Source organism: Odontesthes bonariensis, chromosome 18, assembly GCF_027942865.1.
Source record: "Odontesthes bonariensis isolate fOdoBon6 chromosome 18, fOdoBon6.hap1, whole genome shotgun sequence".
Lineage (NCBI taxonomy): Eukaryota > Metazoa > Chordata > Actinopteri > Atheriniformes > Atherinopsidae > Odontesthes > Odontesthes bonariensis.
This window is the reverse complement of record NC_134523.1, coordinates 33,740,061-33,759,550: the sequence shown is the minus strand read 5'-3', so window position 1 is coordinate 33,759,550 and position 19,490 is coordinate 33,740,061. Positions and strand designations below refer to the sequence as shown.

The 19,490-nt window shown below is 41.0% G+C and overlaps 1 protein-coding gene across 2 annotated transcripts in view; it reads right to left on the bottom strand.

Moving 5' to 3' along the window:
* Window positions 1-19,490, bottom strand: part of phf14 (PHD finger protein 14) — a 146,854-nt gene that overhangs the window by 50,920 nt on the left and 76,444 nt on the right. Inside the window, exons 15-17 of one of the 2 annotated variants that reach the window (XM_075449011.1) lie at window positions 13,085-13,147; window positions 11,720-11,841; window positions 8,370-10,304 (exon numbers count right to left, since the gene is read on the bottom strand). In XM_075449011.1, coding sequence (XP_075305126.1) covers window positions 10,298-10,304; window positions 11,720-11,841; window positions 13,085-13,147 — 192 coding nt within the window. In that variant the 3' untranslated portion in view covers window positions 8,370-10,297. Of the gene's footprint in view, window positions 1-8,369; window positions 10,305-11,719; window positions 11,842-13,084; window positions 13,148-19,490 lie in introns of those variants that run through there. The other variant, XM_075449010.1, reaches the window with a different exon arrangement.

The following is a 19,490-nucleotide window of genomic DNA, read 5'->3' as shown; positions in this document are numbered from 1 at the left end:
AGCTCAGGGAACATCCAGGCAAAGCCTCACAGTAGCAGAATCAGTGGGGTAAAGAGACAGCCAAGAAGCAGGGGGGTAATAGATTTTAGCTGCTTGGCTACTCTTCCCACACAGCGTCAGTCCCAGCTCTGGAGTTTTCGGTTTTAATGGGGGGTGGGGGGGGGGGGAGGGTGAAGTCAGCAAAAACAAAATGCCGCCATTAAATCATCTCCCTGGATCTGGTGTCAGAGCTGTAATGGGAAATGCACTCATCATTGGAAAGGTTACTGCTTTCCAGAACCTCCCTGCTAGCTCCTCTCTCTCTTCATCCCTTAGCCCCTCCCCTTCTCACATCTCTGGGCCTCAGCATCATCCCCTTACCCCAAAAATGACAACAATTTGGGGCAACCACACTTCCCCATGGGGAGTTAGTTTCATCTTATAGATGCAAAAGAAGGATTCTGTCACCATGCTGAAACATGACTCATCATCTTTTCCCACAGTTCTTTAGGAAATTCTTCTTTCTTAATACAAACCCCAATTCCATTGAAGTTGGGACGGTGTGTAAAATGTACATAAAATACATTGATTTGCAAATCTTTTTTGACAAAATTCAAATGAATACAATAAAAGACAAGATATTTAATGTTGAAACTGATAAACTTTATTATTTCTTTAGAGATATTCACACATTTTGATTTTGATGGCTGCAACACGTTCCAAAAGAGTTGGGACAGGGGCATTTTTACCACTGTGTAACATCACCTTTCCTTTTAACAACACTCAGTAGGCGTTTGGGAACTGAGGACACTAATTGCTGAAGCTTTGTAGGTGGAATTCTTTCCCATTCTTGCCTGATGAACAACTTCAATTGCTCCACAGTCCGGGGTCTCCGTGCTCGTATTTTGCGCTTCATAATGCGCCACACATTCTCAATGGGAGACAGGTCTGGACTGCAGGCAGGTCAGTCTAGTATCCGCACTCTTTTACTACAAAGCCAGTAAAAGCCAGTACGAAGCTTTTACTACGTGCATAATAAGCAGGGACGACTCTGAAAAAAACGTCGCTTGGATGGCAGCATATGCTGCTCCAAAACCTGAATGTACCTTTCAGCATTAATGGTGCCTTCACAAATGTGCAGGTTACCCATACCATTGGCACTAACACACCCCCATACCATCACAGATGCTGGTTTTTGGACTTTGCGCTGATAACAGTCTGGGTGGTCTTTTTCCACTTTGGTCCGGAGGACAAGACGTCTATTATTCCCAAAAACAATTTGGAATGTGGACTCATCAGACCACAGAACACTTTTCCACTTCGTTTCAGTCCAACTGAGATGAGCTCGGGCCCTGAGAAGCCGGCGGCGTTTCTGGGTGTTGTTGATATATGGCTTTCGCTTTGCATAGTACAGTTTTAACTTGCACTTCTGAATGTAACGCCGAATTGTGTTAACTGACAACGGTTTTCCGAAGTGTTCCTGAGCCCATGCTGTAATATCCTTCAGAGAATGATGTCTGTTTTTGATGCAGTGCCGCCTGAGGGATCGAAGGTCACGGGCATTCAATGTGGGTTTTCGGCCTTGCCGCTTACGTACAGAGATGTCCCCAGATTCTCTGAATCTGTTGATGATGTTATGGACTGTAGATGATGATATCCCCAAATTCTTTGCAATTTTACGTTGAGGCACGTTGTTCTGGAACTGATGGACTATTTGCTCACGCAGTTGCTCACAAAGTGGTGAACCTCGCCCCATCCTTGCTTGTGAAAGACTGAGCCTTTTGGGATGTCCTTTTTATACCCAATCATGACACGAACCTGTTTCCAATTAACCTGTTCATCAATGGAATGCTCCAAATAGGTGTTTTTGGAGCATTTCTCAACTTTCCAAGTCTTTTGTTGCCCCTGTCCCAACTCTTTTGGAACGTGTTGCAGCCATCAAAATCCAATGTGAGTGAATATTTGCAAGGAAACAACAAAGTTTATCAGTTTGAACATTAAATATCTTGTCTTTTAATGTATTCAACTGAATATAGGTCAAAAAAGTTTTGCAAATCGTTGTCTGCTGTTTTTATTTTCATTTTATACACCGTCCCAACTTCAATGGAATTGGGGTTTGTATGTTGACATTGGCTCTTACCCAAGACGGGAGGGCAGCATTTGTAATACTGATATACTTTCTCAGGTTAATACCACAAAATGGTATATTGTAATATTACTGCTGTAATTATCTAAAACAAACCTCTTGGTAAGAATATTTGTTCAATTTTTCAAAATCGCAAATTAAACTACCATATTATCAACTGCAATGATAGTTTTAGATCACCAAGCTATGACAGACCAAATAACTAAAAGATAAGCTGTATAGCTTGGTTTCAGTCACGTGGTCGTAAGGGGGCGCGGTTTTCAGATGGTTGTCAGGAAGTGAATTCTGCCCATAGAACTGCAAGCAAGATGCCCGTGTTTTCTCTTCAACGAGAGCAAAGGATGAAGCTCAAGGAGGACCAACAAACACGGTCGGCATGTGCAGTGGCTATGTTGGATCTCCAACAGACAGCTGAGACTGAGCCCGGGTATGAGCGCAGATCTGATGCAGACAGCCGAGCATCCAGCTGACAACCCAAAATCAGAGGGCATCAGTGGGAATGGAACATTAGATTATCCTTTGCTCTCGTTGAAGAGATGCCTTGGATTTCGGCTTAGTGGTTTCATAACTGTCAAGCTCGGTTATGAGCCCAGTCTACCGACTCAACGTCACCCCAAGCGCGAGGGACGCCTAAAAAGTCACAATTTAGCCCATATTAGACTACCGGAAACTTAATAATCATTACTAAGTAAATGAGTATTTAACAACAACCCAATGCTATATAAACAGAGCCACAAAAACAAAGTTAGCAGTTAGCAAACATACCTCTGACGAAGTGGTCGCTGCAGACACGAGAGTAAACAGACTCTGCTCCTCCCGACTGCAGACGGAGGTTTAAAATCCATTTTTTACGGCGTTGTTCTGTTAGCTTTTTATATTTCTCACCTTTGTGTACGACCACCTTTGGTATTCTAAAAAAACTTTTGTCCTTTTCACGGGTAGAACGGTTGGAGCATAAGTACCACCCTTTCGTCAAACTTAATTAGTTAATTGGATGTGACAGGTGAACTCTAGTGACCCCTGGTCATGAGGTGTGGGGGAGGGGGAGGGGCTAGAGGGGGAGGGAGAGGAGGGGTTAGGAGGAGTGGTGTTAGGGGAGGAGTTATGGGGAGGAGTTTAGGGGGGGAGTGGTTAAGGGATGGATTAAGTCTAAATATTTATTGAGTGTATAAATGTTTTCTTTGCATGCTCACTTGTTCCAGTGTTTACTCATTAAATCGAACAATTGTTCGTGTTTGAATCTTACCACAAAGCCATCTCAGTTGAGGTTATCGTGTTTTGATTTCAAATGAAGGATGGATTGAGCAGAGTCTGAAGTCATTAAGGCTGAATGAACTCAGGCCTTGTTTGCTGGTTAACAGCTTAACTACAATCAGACATTAAGTCAGATTCAGGTCCAATATTTTGGAATGTTGCAATATTAACATTATTTTATCAGGAATATATGTGAACTGGTTTATTGAAGCTTTTAAGAGCAGACTCTAATGTTATCCACTTTCACCTTTGACTTATCGCACTAAACATGTTTTATACAGTGAGGCATTATGCTTGTAAAAAAACAAAACTTTACAGTGGCTTCAGTGTGATTCATCAGAAAGTTGGCTTATTTTCTACAGTTCCTGGTTGGTAGATTGCAATGCACCCCTTAAAAGGTTTTGTGGAAAGATGACTCTTGACTACATTTCTGTGTGTGTGTGTGTGTGTGTGTGTGTGTGTGTGTGTGTGTGCTGGAGTCTTTTGCTGCCACGAAGATTTAGTTCACATTTGAGTTAACAGCTCGCCATTAACAGCAAATGCAGGATATGACTTGTACATCTAACTATCTGTTACACATATCTGATATAAATGTTTAACTGGAAATTCACGAGATCTCAGAATAAAAGATAGAATCAGACATTGGTAGTTCTCAGGGTGACAGCTGAGAACCTGACCCTGCTGGAAAAGGGACTTACCGTTATCTCCAGATCAATTTTTTCTAAGTCTGTAGTTGCCAGATCACTTGGCTGTACCCTGTTCTCATGAGAACATACTTAGTGCCTCTGTGACTAAACTGTTCATTCATGCAGGTGATGGTGATCATTTTCCCCTGTGTGGAAAATCAAATTCTGAAGTTTATTAAATGTTGACTTTAATTTAATCACAAGGGAACATCTATCTCTTTACACTGTGATCAGTTCTGATCACTTCGTGGGTAACTTGGTGCTCAGGTGCTTTAGGAACATGTTGCACTCTGTTTGAAAACTTTATTTTGACTGTAGTTTATTTATTTGCATGTTGTTAGGAGGTTTTTACATCCTTTTTTTTTTTTTATTTTAAAATTTTTTATTACATTTTTTTAAACTTAAATAACTCTTAATATCAACTCTAAACACCCCTAGGAGATCAACTTCTGGGTTGTTGTACAACAGTCATAGTCGCTCAGGAAAATTCCTACCATTGCTGCTGCAGCACAGTGGATGAATAAGGTTGTTTTGGTTTTTTTGTTTGTTTGTTTTTTGTAAGCTTTTATTAACCCCGGGTTAGTTAATAGGTGTGCAGACTCCTATTTAGAAGTAGCCTGCCTGAAGTAGGCTGACAAATCTGTCTGGTTTAGTATTTGCTCTCAGATGAAGTTTCCCTGAGATTTAACACTTAGAAAACGGTCAGCACTCCTGAGAACTTAATTGTTTGTCTTTGGTTGTGTGTGTGTGTGTGTGTGTGTGTGATAACCTTCATTAATAATAAATTGCAATGAATACAGCAGATCATATTGAATATAGCTAATTAGATGTTTAGTAAGTTATAAGGATGAGTAACATGGTTCCTGAAAATGTTCTTTACACTGCTCAACTGAAGATGAATAAATCTTTTAGCAGCAAAGTAACATAATGTATGAGGAGTAACATAAGCCAGTTTATAGAGTTATTCTTGTCCGGTGGAGATGCAGATATACTGTTGGTGTGAGATTACATTAACAGCTCCTTGTGCATATGAACCTGTTTCAGTGGTTTTCTCGAATAATCTTTTTTAACATTTTTACATAATTACTTTGATTTCTGTAAGAAACAGGGTGAAATTATCACATTGTTCTGTCAGAGAAGTGAGTTTTTTATTTTTTCATTATGTTTCTTATCTCATATGAACTAATATCTCATAATTAGCTGGACGTTAAAAAAAAAAAGAAAAAAGAAAAAGAAGAGTAGGCGTACTCTCTGTGTCTTATTCAGCTGAATGTTTGCATGTGACCTTTCCCACTTGTGGCTGTCTTGTCTCTTAGACCATGGGATGCTGGACGTGTGCATGCAACCAACAGTCATGCACAAACCGCTCTGTGATGTCGAAGCTGATAAACACATACGATGAAGAGAAAAGACAGCTGAAGTGTAAAGGAAACATGCTTTAGGAAGTAATTTATTTTTCAACTGATTGATTGTTTCTTTCTCTCCAGCCTTACTCCCACCCCTCCTAAAATGAGCTACAGACCATTCATGCTTGGTGCTCATGAAGTAAAACAATGGAGCATTCTCTTGACTTGAAACTCTGTTCACAGCCTCACTATATGAATCGACCCCAAACTCAGAAGAGGTTTCCCCAGACTTTTTACCAGATCAGTAACACAGCGTCACATTACTGGTAGAAAATCTCTGAAGTTGTCAAATGTTATCAAATTATTCCCAAAACAACCCTTTTTCTATTCTGAAATGAACCATTCATTCATTTATACACTCATCATTTATTTCTTTCCCCAACTGCCGTAGCTGCAGCCCCCTCCTAATCAACTAACTTAGATGTAACCCCCATGACCCTGTCCCTCATCATATTGGCTACTCACAGGATATCCTTATTACCCTCGGGGCATTTTTTTTTTTTTCTATTCTGAAAATAACCAACTTTTATTCTATTTGCCCTACAGGGAGAGGATCAGCGACGTTTAAGAACAATCAACTATTGTTCTTAAACCCAAAACCCCCGCCGACTCATAGGATACTTAAAATGTTGTAAGTTTTTTTCCATTACCAAAACCCAACCCTTCTGTCATCTCATTGGTTCTCAATGAGATGACATAGGATATAGGATCATTGGATAAATTTATTGGTGCTGAGCTGCAGTTTCAGTTGAGCGAGTTGCTGCTTTAGACTTTCTGTATGTATGCTTGGAGGGCACTTGGACTTGGATCGCCATAAGGAGACATGTCAGGTACAGAATGTACATGTGTAGTAGCTTTCGATTTTGAGGCTCCAAAGTGACGGTGCATTCGATCCAGCTTGGTTGCCCTTCTACAAAGTCATGGGTTATACATTACCTAATTATTTTATTCTATTTCCCTTACAGGGAGAGGATCTGCAAAGCCGCCAAACAGCTATTTTTTCGTAATTCATAGTCCCGACTCATAGGATACTTAAAATGTTGTCAGCTTTGCTCCTAAAACTTAAACTTTCCCTATTCTGTAATTAAACACTCTTTCATTTATACACTCAATCAATATTTAGACTTAATCCATCCCTTAACCACTCTCCCCCTAATAATGGCCTTCATTAACTCAACCCATCATCTTTTCATGTCTGTCAACATAAAGACCAAATATTAGGGCTGGGCAACGATTAAAATGTTTAATCTAATTAATCACGATTAATCGCATTTGTACGCAAAATCCAAAAATAAATTCAAAAGTAGTGTATAGCTTTTAGCATTTAGCTTTATTTTAAATGTGCTGCCATATGAATGAAAGTGCCATAACATTTGTTGTGCAAACACACTTTTAACATCAGCATCTTTCTGTAGTTTTTATGTAGAAGCCTCGCTCCACTGTCTGTTTCCTTGAATGACTTGCTGCTATCAGTTGTGTGTTTTGCCTTTAAGTGATATTTTAGACTGGAACTACTACGCTGAGAAGACAATTCAACTTGGCAGTGTTTACAGATGACTTTGGTTCTGTCGACTCCGCCGTCTGGAAGAACTTTAAAATGAAAATGGCCGAGTAAAACTTCCGTACCCTTCTCCATGTTTGGTGGATCCGCCGATTACTTTCTTTTCCTGTTCAGCAGCAGACAGCAACAGACTTTTACAAAATAAAAGCCTGTGAGCGACAGACTTTTATAAAATAAAAGCCTGTGAGCGACAGACTTTTACAATAATAAAATAAATAATAAAACAGGGGTGGTCCGTGGCGTAGTGGGTTGAGCAGGCGCCCCATCTACAAGAGGCTATAGTCCTCGCTGCAGTTGGCCCCGGTTCGAGTTCTGCATCGGACGGCCCTGTGCTGCGTGTCGTTCCCCCTCTCTTGGCCCCCTGCTTCCTGTCTCTCTGAACTTTCCTATCCATTACAGGCACAAAAGCCCTGGAAATTTTTTTTGTTTTAATTTGAAATTTTTTTGTTTTTTAAATAAAAAAAAAATAAAACATGCGTTAATGCGCGATAAAATATTTGTCGGCGTTAAATAATTATGCGTTAACGGGATAAAAACTAGTTAACTTGCGAAGCCCTAAAGAATATTTGTTCAATTTCTCAAAATCGCAAATTAAACTTCCATATTATCAACTGCAATGATAGTTTTGGATCACCAAGCTATGACAGACCTAATAACTAAAAGATAAGCTGTATTACTGGTTAACCACCAACCATGATGTGACATGGTAATAAAAATGAATGGAATCTGGCAGAGCATGGTCATGCTCCTGAGGTGGTGCACTGTTTGGTGAAATAATGGCCTTCATTAACTTAACCCATCATCTTTTCATGTCTGTCAACATAAAGACCAAAGACACATCTTTAAATAAAAAAGAGAAATATTTGCAATATGCAAACAGAAGGTGTATTGTTGAGCTGTATATTTTCAATGTGCCTGCTGCCCACAGAACAGGTTGTGATTGCATTATCAGTTCTGGCTCCCATGCTATGGACCCCGTGTGTTCTGAACATATTCTTTCTGCTCTGTAGCATGAACATGTTAAAAGCACACATCTAGATAAGATATTAGCAATCAGCAGTTATAATACAAATTTTTATCTTAAAAAAAAAAAAAAAAAAAATCTTTAATATGACTGCAGATGCATTTGAGACTTTAATCTGTGTGGGTTGAGAAGCAACATTTCATCTAAGCCAACCCCCGCAAAACAAGAAGGCCACTTCCCAGGTGATAAATCACTGATGACAGAGGGCATTACACGCACAAACGGACCGCCAGTGCCGTACCTTTAGAACAATTAATTAGCTGTCTGACACTCATTTATCACAGCAGCAATAAGGTGAAGAAAAAAAAAAAAAAAAAATCAAGAGTTTATTAAAGCTCCGCTTAATTCTCGAGAGCTATAGGCCAGAGGCTGAGACACTTCACAAACACAACAGCAGCAACGTTGGGTTATCATACAGTACACAGCAAGAAACATTCACTTAAAAGCACGTGTGTAAACAAATGTTTGGCAAATACAGATACAATGGCTGTCATCTCATGACCGCCACAAATCACACCCAAGTCTTCACCACACAATATTATGCTATACATAGAATAATCAACTATTTAGGCCCGAAACACAAAGACATAGTTTGGCCTCTGAAATAAATACTGTACACGTCAGCACGCTCCCTGGCATTCACATTTCTCTAAGATCCCATCACTTATTCTTAAGCTTTATATTCATTGACATATCTAGGAAACAGATAGCCATGCACTACAGAAACTGACACATCGTCTTTGAGACTGAGAGTGATGGAAAAGAGCTGTTCAGAAGCCAGCGAGTCATTCTCCTCTCTGAAGACGGCCCAACTGCAGCGTGGTTTCACAAAGCAGTAAACTCTGTGGGTCTGGCTGCTCCCTAAAGCATGCACAGGGAGCTTTGGATGGACAACAGAGTGACGTGTGAGGGCAAAATGTGACACTCCGGCGTCCTGACAGGGCAACAAGAAGCTGTTGTTTTGACAGCACTGTGGGCCACCAGAGACATGGAGACAAAGCTGGGCTTCTTCCAAGGATGTGGCAGTTTAACTGACACCTCAAGATATAGAGACAGAGGAAGACTTCTAAATGCCTAAGTACAATAAAAACATCTGTACTAATATTCAAGTGCTACTACCGCTAACTACGCTATTTTACCTCTACTGGAGATGCTTTATGCAGCAACGCTTTAGTGCTACACTGGATACACCAGGAAAAGTTGCCTTTCTGGTCCACAACAATGATTTCACTCCATATTTCTCCAAGTCCCCGACATACTTAAAAAACACAACACAATGCTCAGGCCTCCGAAAGACTGTGTTGAAGTGGGTCTAATCAAACCTGGGTGGCAATGACAATCAATAATACTGATTGGCAGTGATTAGAAGTCATATAGGGCAAAAAAGAAAAGAAGCCATGTCTGCTGATTCAAGGTGAACACCTCGAGGGTTGAGAAGCCTGAAATAGGACGGAGTACAAAGTGTGAACAGACAATGAACTGTTAGAAAATGTGCAGTAATGTCACATGGAGCTTTTTTCTATGCTTTCTGACTGCGAGCGTTTCCTACAGCCTGGAGCAGCCCACCAAACTTCAACAAGCCTGTCGGCTTTTCACACACTTACAACATTCCACCTTAAAAATCTCTCAAGTGCTTTTTCCAAAGAAGCGGAGCCTCATCGGCGCTATTACAGAGTCATTAGTTGGTATACTCTACAATGAAGTTAATCGGTTTAATTCTTCCAAAAAAAAGTTAACAATGACATTTCTGCTTCTCATTTCAAACTGTTATCTCTCTCTAAAAGAAACACATCACATCATGAAAGTAACACCATCGCACGGGTCTTCTAAGGTTGGAGAAATCAAATGTCACATCTTATTCTTTTTACAGGTTGAAACCTATCAGCAGCCCAAAGGAGATGTTGGGATTACTGGCTAAAGTGAAATAATGGCATCAACAGGAAATAGTTGCAATAAGAAAGGGAGACACTGCAGTAAAAGGCCCAACACTGATTAGAAATAATGGCTCAAAACAAACTTCAGCATTTAGTATTCCGTGTTTTTGGATTCACAAAGTTCTGCTCGGTTTTCGTTGCAAAGCTGCCAGTCCAGTTTGGATCAGAAGTGGTTGCCGAGCGACGTGACGATCTCGTTCCTCATTCGAGCGCCCTTCTTCAAACGCCTCAATTTGCATCTCTTTGTCTCTAAGCCAAAGGTCATCAGTCCGAGATTCTATGGGAGGTGAGGTGGCTGCCCCAGCTCTCACAACCTGTGCAATGCAAAGATAGAAAGAGTCAGGGCAGCACACCTCACACCCCGACCAGAAACCCTTACAACTCAAGTGCTGCCTTAGGAGCAGCAAAATAACAAGTGATCAACTTTATCTACAGGATTCTGATAGTTCTTCTCTGCCCATGGTGCTAACAATAAGTAGTTAAATGGCATTGCAAAAATATCACAGAAAGTGTGTTGGTGTACAGTCAATTTCTCTTGATATCTCCTATGTACAAACATTGCTCTGTTAAAAAGATGAAAAAAAAAAAAACTTTGTTATTATATTCAAATGACAAAGCAACACTCCCTGAAGATGTTCTACATTAAAGGGATTCCCAGCAGAAAAGCAAATGCACCCCTTTCACATGACACCATTTCATGGTGACTTTAAAGAACTCAATGTCTTCCAAGCTAAACACCTGCTAACATGATAGCAAGTCCAAGCTAAACACCTGCTAACATGATAGCAAGTCCAAGCTAAACACCTGCTAACATGATAGCAAATCCAAGCTAAACACCTGCTAACATGATAGCAAGTCCAAGCTAAACACCTGCTAACATGATAGCAAGTCCAAGCTAAACACCTGCTAACATGATAGCAAGTCCAAGCTAAACACCTGCTAACATGATAGCAAGTCCTACATCTTCACTACATCCTCTGAGGGAGCCCAAAGCAAACTAAATGCTGTTTGCCTGATAAAAAACATGAACTCTATTTTTATTTTGGTCAAAAAACGTTGTAGTTGTGGACAAATTGTGAAATTTGGAATGAATACTTTTCCTTTCACAATGTTTTTGACAGTTTATAGAATGCGATTGGTAAAAGAAGTGAAAAACAAAAACGAGTGAAGATGGCTGCAGCTTTGCTTCAGTGCAGCTATTAAAACTCAGGTTCAACAGACTACCACAGGCTTAGAGTCTTATTACTGAGCCACTCCGCTGAAAATGGATTTTTTATTTTAGTGGGTCATCACATGACAAACTGCTGCCAGCTTTTTTTCATAGAATTGCACTGCCAAAGAAGATTTCTGTTTATTAGATGGCTGACACCTGAAACCCCAAGAACCAAGGCAAATTAATTGTGGTATTCATTATACCTTAATCATCTGAGCAAATGTATGTGGCAGGCCAATATAGGGGGCCTATGGAGAAAACCCCCTCTGCCCCCACATTGTGCAGAGCCCGAGCCTCCGGACCCTAATGAAGACTGAATTTTAATCATCAGGAGGATATGGCTGCTTCTGGAGGCACACATACACACATGAACATCTGAAGCTATGTACACACACACACAACACACACACAGATGCCATGGGTAATAACCTCCTGCTCCTTCTCTCTCTCTCTCTCTCTCTCACACACACACACACACACACACACACACACACACACACACACAGAGAACCTCACCTCACAAGGTTCTCGTTGTCGCCTGGTCCTTTGCAAGTTGTACACTCAGTCCTCGTGTCGTCGGCTTTGGGTTTTTTTGGCACTGCAGGCTGGCGATGTCTGCGTTCCCGCGGCAATGGTTCCTATGGAAACGCAACTGGTTAGAAATGAGAGCCGTGTACGGGACTGTTGGAGGCAAGGAATCAAAATGAAATGTTTAACTAGGAAGAGAGGAGGGAAAACATGAGTAGTATTGTTACTTGTATTATTTCTAGGGGTGGGTGAAAAAAAAATTGATTCATGTACATATCGCGATTTTTTGTGGGATGATTTTAAAAATCGATTTTTCTCCCCGAATCGATTATATTACGTCATATCCCTGTCCAGAAAAACTTCATCAATTCATTACATTAAGTTATGTTAAAACTAGCCCACATTTGTGCTGTGTGGACATTTCAATTAATTTAAACTTTAAAAAATGCTGTACATGTTAAGGACCTCTTTTTGTCTCAGTTGAAATAAATGTCAGCTGCTGGACTGACTGACACGGACTGATGAGCATCGTTTATGGGAACGACATTCATTCTAGAAGTGTATGATTCAACTTGTTTGTTTTTTAAGGAGGAAGAAAATTGAAATTACTGATTATATCAAATCACAATACTTGTAGAATCGCAATTATCAAGAATCGCGATACAAATCAAATCGTGACCAGAGCATATCGTCCCACCCCTAATTATTTCCTCAATCAGATTCTTTGTCACATAAGGACCAGAACATTCCCACATCTGTCCCAAGGCCAGTTCACTAAGGTCTTTTACGGTTGGGTCTGAAGTCCTGGGTGTTCTGGAGTAGCTTTTTCATAGAGAATTCTGCTCTTTGCTTTGTTCAGCTTCAAATAACCCATTGACAGCATCCCTAAAATGGCCCTTCTGCATGTTGCTTCCATCAGCGTAAGTCGCTGTTTGGGATGGGATTGGGCAGCTGATGAATGGGGACTGTTTCCTCCTGACATAACATCAGCTGCAGCTTCAACTTGCAGACTATGCCAAGTAAAGTCCTGTGATCAGGTGGAAGCACGTGAACAATTGGGCCACAACACTGAACACTAAAAGCCATCACTTCTCTCAGAGAAGCTTTCAAAGGGAAAGTGTGCCAACCTGCGATGGTCGAACGCCTGAGGCTGCCAAACATCTTCTATCTGAGCATTAAGGCAGAGGTGTGAGCACTTATGTCATGGAATATCAACATCTTCAGAAAAAAAGACGAGACAAAAATGTCCTCGTTGCATTTTAAGTTGAGTCTGAAAGTTAACAAAATGGGGGAAAAGGGTCTCAAAAGGACAAATAAGGAACAGAACAACATCAGCAATTTGAAGTGACAAACCTCCATTTTATCTTCACCGTCTTCGAGGATGGAAACCCTCTTTCTCTTCTGCCCTCTGGTTCTCTGAGGAGCACAAATATTTCACTTTACATTGCAGAAGCAGTGAGAGGACATCGACACTCAACTCCATGCTGAAAGCAGAAATACCTTTTCTGTTTAGAAGTGCTAAAGTGCACCCCTGTTTGCGCACTGATATAGTAATACATAGCAACCTTGGAATGTGCAATGAAAGTGCTAAAAACCAAGTCTGCAAAAGAGTGATAGTATCACATATTTCACCAGATAAAAATCTGAATTCAGTTACTGTAACAGCCGGGGGGGAGTGCAAGTCTTTCACAATAAAAGCCCTGCTGAGAACAGGGGTGTCTCTAGCCCCTTTCACACTGCGACCCGCTACCTTAGCGGGTCCAAATTGCACCTTCGACCCGCGTCGAGCAATGTGAACGCTTGGCGTGTTGGTGACCCTGTTGATGTTGATGTTCTTTGATTTCTCCAGTGCATTTAACACAATCCAGCCTGATCTGCTTCGTCTGAAACTCCAGAAGACTCAGGTGGAGGCCTCAACAATCACCTGGATTAATGACTACCTGACAAACAGACCACAGTTTGTCAGACTGAAGAATTGTGTGTCTAACCAGGTGATCAGCAGCACAGGAGCACCACAGGGGACTGTACTTTCACCATTCCTTTTCACTCTGTACACTTCAGACTTCCAGTACAAGTCAGACTCCTGTCATCTACAGAAATATTCAGATGACTCTGCAGTTGTCGGGTGTATCAGAGATGGACAAGAAGCTGAGTACAGAGAGCTGGTGGACCGCTTTGTGGCATGGTGTGGGAACAATCATCTCATCTTGAATGTTAACAAAACAAAGGAGATGATTGTAGATTTCAGGAGAAACAGGGTCAGATCAAACCCTGTTTCCATCATGGGAGAAGAAGTGGAGGTGGTTGAGGAATATAAATACCTTGGTGTTCATGTGGACAACAGACTGGACTGGAGACACAACAGTGAAGCAATCTACAAGAAAGGACAGAGCAGACTGTACTTCTTGAGGAAGCTAAGGTCCTTCAAGGTTTGCAACAAGATGTTGCAGATCTTCTACAAGTCTGTTGTTGAGAGCGTCATTTCCTCTTGCGTCATCTGTTGGGGCAGCAGCATCAGAACCAGGGACCTAAAAAGACTCAACAACCTGATAAAGAAGGCTGGTTCTGTTCTGGGGACGACTGTGGAACCTCTGGAGACAATAATGCAAAGAAGGATTTTGCATAAAATCAAGAGAATTATGGACAACCCTGAACATCCTCTCCATGAGACTGTTATCAGAAAACAGAGTCTCTTCAGTCAAAGGCTTCTTCAGTTTGGATGCAAAACGGACCGCTACAGGAGATCTTTCCTGCCCACAGCCATCAGCATCTATAATAACTCTTTGATTTAATTGAGCTACAGCAACATTTAATTTCCCTCTGGGATAAATAAAGTATTTTTGAATTGAATTGAATTTGACCCGTGTCGCCTGAAGCCGAGTTCAGGGGGCGTTGCCTAGTGGCAGAGCGTCACACGAAACACAGAAAATGCTGGGCGTGTACAATGACGTAGGCACAAGCCATGCGTCGGAGGTAGGGTTAAATACACCTTGAGGACTCGTTTTTGCAATTGTATATGCAGTTCATGGAGATGTTATTTTACGGGGTGTGGATGGATACAACGTGGGATGCCGCCGAAGAACATATGCGGAGAATACAAGAGCACTATAGTCCCCGAAATGTGGCGGTAAATAACGTCCTCTGTTCGGGGGCTGAGGAGCTCGCGGCCCTTGTCTCCCCAGTTGGCCATATTAAAAAATGTCTCCAACTTGATGTAGGCTAAAACAGAGTGAAACTTGTCCTCACCTGTCGCTGTTGTTCTGAATCAGCTGTCCATTCTGTCTTTTAAACTCCTCACGTCACGCCACGCCCACGTCCGACCCGCGCCGATTGCGCACACCAAACTCGGCTCGGCAAAAAGACTAGGGTCCGACGCGGGTCGAAAGGCGAGTCGAGTTGACGCGGCAGCCCGGGTCGGCAGTGTGAACGCAACAGCGGACACGCTAAATTCGCGGATTAAACGCGGGTTATTCGGCAGTGTGAAAGGGGCTTCTGACTTTAATTTGATATGGAGCAACAAGTGTTCAGTGTGTAGTTTGTGAAGCAAAGAGTTGGTCAGCTCATTAGCTACTTCATTTATTTAACAAAGTGTGGTCTCTCCACAGCGTGTTGGGGGGGGGGGGGGGATTAACTTTGGGTTGGCTTGTATATGTTTATCAAATCAAATCAAACTAATTTGTGTAGCACATTACATATACAAAACAATTCAAAGTGCTTCACATAAAATAAAAGCATTGCAGCAGGGATGTAAGAAGCATTAAAAATACATAAAAGAATATAAAGAGAAACAAATAAAATCATTTAAATGAATTTAAAAACAAGCAACAGTCCAGATAAGTTCAAAGATATCGTGCAGATTTCATGCATAGACACATGAGAACAGAAATGTTTTTAACCTGGATTTAAAAATGTCTCCATTTGGTGAAAGTTTAATCTCCACTGGCAGTTTGTTCCACTTGTTTGCAGCATAACAGCTAAATGCTGCTTCTCCATGTTTAGTCTGGACTCTGGACTGGACCAGCTGACCTGAGTCCTTGGATCTAAGAGCTCTGCTGGCTTTATATTCTCTGAACATATGACAGATGGATTTTCTGGGACCATCAGCAGGCTTTTAAAATCTTTAAAAGCCTGTTTATGTGCATGTTCATGTGTTCTACATTTCAGTTTGAGGCATTAATATAAGGCATTTAGAAAAACAAGTCAGACTAATAAGAATATGAATATGAAATAGAGGGCTGCTTCTAATACAGGCCTGGTTACCTGAGTACGGTAATAGCGCCAGTCTTTTGGTTGATGCTTAAGAGCAGGAGCAATGTGAGTCTCTGGTTCTGTATCATGCACACAAGTGGCAACACAATTACACAGGCACTCAGATCAATGGTGTGAGTCACAATCTGACTCCGTTACAAGACCACACCAGAGTTCTTTCGGTTGACTGGGTAGTGAGAGAGGCTAAGCACTGAGGAGCTCACACATGTTCCGAAAGGGGAAGATTGTGGAGGGAGTGAATGTTATCAACAGATATAAAAAGGGTCCAAAAAAGCGACCGTCTTTGGAATCCTGGCATGCTGCTGTTTGACATGCGTCTCTGCTGAGTTTGTTCGGAAAGTTCCTCGAACACGCTGCATGATGAGTCCGACTACTGTGGGTTTTTTCTCCACAACATATCCACATGAGTAGAAAACAAATGCGGCATGTACAAAAGCTTTAGAATAAGAAGGTTTTTGTGACAAGGATGCAGTGTGTTGTCCTTCAGAGGAGCGCTGTAGAATAAAGCCGGCCGTCTGTGGACAAACTCTAAGCACATCCAGCAGGAAGTCCATCACACGCCTAGTCACAGGTCAATCCCTGTTTGATAACTATTTGATTTTTATTTTGTCAAATTTTTTTATTAGATTTTTATACTTTTCAGGTATTTACTGTTTTAAAAATATATTTATTTATTATTTTTCTTTATTTCTTTATTTTTTTTAATGATTTTATTGCCTTCTTGTGATTTTGTGTAGCTGTGAAGCACTTTGAATTACCTTGTGTACGAATTGTGCTCTATAAATAAAATTGCCTTGCCTTATAGAAAAATGATTAAGATGTGAAATCAGATTAAAATCCTGTTTAATGACAAAAAACATTATGGTTAAAATAATCAGTGAAGCCAAGAGACTTATACCCAACTAACAAGGCTAAAAGACAGGATGTTATGGAGATCATTCAATAACTAGAGCATGTGGATGTCGTGTGGTGAAAAACATATTTTACCAACGACTGTTGATGAGCTGCATGTGCTGCACACTAACAATGTTTACTGAGACTGTTCACTTTAAAAAGCTATTTCCATACAGTTCTATCCAAAGGCATTTTGTATGTTCAGATTCTTTCTCATGATGCAGGGCTGTTTGAGGAGCACTGGCCTAAAGAATTCATGATTACCATCTTTAGCCACAAGGAAAAAAGGAGTGCTGCACAGATGGTATGGCCCCTAATCTTAGCATCATGGAGTCGATCAAATGACAACACAGAAGATTTGCTTCCGAGATGCCGATTATCTGCCAAGCGGCCCGGAGATCTGTATGCAAGGGTACGAAGGAGGTCTACTGCTGTTCTGAAATCAAAACCAATGGGCCGAAGCTTTTTCTAATGCTCCAGTTTGTGTGAAATTGACTGATAAATGAAAATAATTAATGGCATTCCTTTTTGCCTCCAAGTTTCTTAACCACAAATCTCTTCATTACACCAAAGCAAGGTAACATAACAAGCAGCATTCTACTCATGCTGCCGAAGTAAAAACGACTGCTGAACATACCAGATTTAGGCTTTAGCATTACACAGGAGGCAACACGCCCATCTGGTGCATCAGTCTGAAGCATGCTGTCCTCTCACAGAAGGCTAAATAAGGGGAAATAAAAATCAAACAGCTCCTTGTTGCTAGCAAGTGAGTGTCTGAGCTGGTTGGGAAAGTTTAAAAGGGGAAGAGGAATCAACAACATATTTAAACAGATTGTGAAAACAATTCCATCTGTTGCCTTTGGCTCACCAGCACTTGCCAGATGGGGCAGTTATCATTAAGAATGCTAAATGCAAGAAAGCTGCCAGTTGGCACTTTCTGAACTCATTTCTCCTGAGACTGCAGTACCAAAATAAAAAAATCTTAAAAAAAAGAGAGAAAAAAACAAGGGCAACAGCATAACTGATAAATTCTACAGAGGTGAGACTTAAAGTAATCTGGATGAACTGTTAGAACAGAGAGAATCTCCATCAGCTGAAAAATGATCAGCCGCAGCACAGCTAATCTCAGATTCTGCTCAGGTGAAGAAATTAAAGCTGCGGGCGTTTTTTATGTCCGACGGAAAATCAATCTTTTAATTAAGTACATCAGTGCATCCTTAACAAGCATGAATCATTTCATAGAGAATTAGAGAAATTAACAGAGCATGGGAAAGTGGTCCTAACTAGACATATTAACTCAACATAATTTCCACTTGATTAATTGCACGTGTTCATATGGGCTGTTTTAATATTAGCACAGTGTTGAGCTAGCGACAGCAGTAAATCATGTCCCATTAGTGTGAGCATTCTATGGGTTAGCCTCTTCAACCCTGTGACATTTCCACTCGAGTTGCTTCAAATGGAAGGATCAAATCAATACGTAAAGCCTGTAGAACTATTCACTCTGTTTTAGCCCGAAAATAAATCTAAACATTTAAATGCAGATGAAGAATATTGATTTTCAGACGGGATAAACAAAATCTTAGAAAATAAGGTCGTAGGAGAAAGTCATCTTTTGTTTTTAATGGGCCATTTCTCAAAAACTGCCATAAAAGCTGGAGTGGAAAAAGGCTCCGACTTAGACAGCTAACTCATATGAATGTGGTCTACGCTAAGAGAAGGCATGTGGGTGTCTACAAAGGCAAAGCAGAGCGTTGTCATCATTCTCCACATTAACTGATTGGACATCTTCAGTCATCATCAAACAACACAATATACACGTGTTTTTTTTCCTCGTATGAGACAGAACTATCAACGAGTTACAATCAATTGAATTCTTGAATCTGACATTACTTCCACTCTAATGGATTTCTGTGGGGAAGGGGATTCTTTTTTCCCTGATCAATCACCGTCACACAGCTTGGCAAAGCTTGACAACAGCTTGACAACGGCATTAGTGTTGCCCATGACACTGATTGGCTAATTGTTAGTCCTTCAGCTGTGCACAATCGACTGATTGCTTTTTCAACCGTAAAATTGATGTCACGACGCCAGATAAATCAGTGTGGCATCAAGCAGCCTATAGAACCAGAGGTCTGGACTCTGCCAAGGTATGAGCTGAAACTCCAAAACGGCTGGTAAATGGTCGAGCTTCCAGCAAAAGCTTTGATCCCTTTCTCTCCCGTTAACAACAGGCTTCTGGTGTCTCCGGTTATCACTTGACATGTTTTTAATAATAAAATCAGGTATCATACTGACCAGCGTAAAGTCTGATGCATGCGTCAGTGTCTAAGAGCATCGTCTGAAAACTGAGAGCTGTTAAGGCGAAATCAAATTTCAGACTTTTTAGGAATCTGTGGGAGGCTTCGTGTACAGCTTTTGTATTAAAAAAAAAAAAACGGGTGACAAGAGGACCTCTGCTGGGATCCCCAGCAACAAACAGATGGCAAAGACATCTTCCTACTGCTGGGTCGGATGTTCAATCTGCACAAGAAGATGCAGGTTGCCAGTCCGGAAGGAGAAAAAGCCCAGCAGCAAATGCTTTGTCATTTTCGGA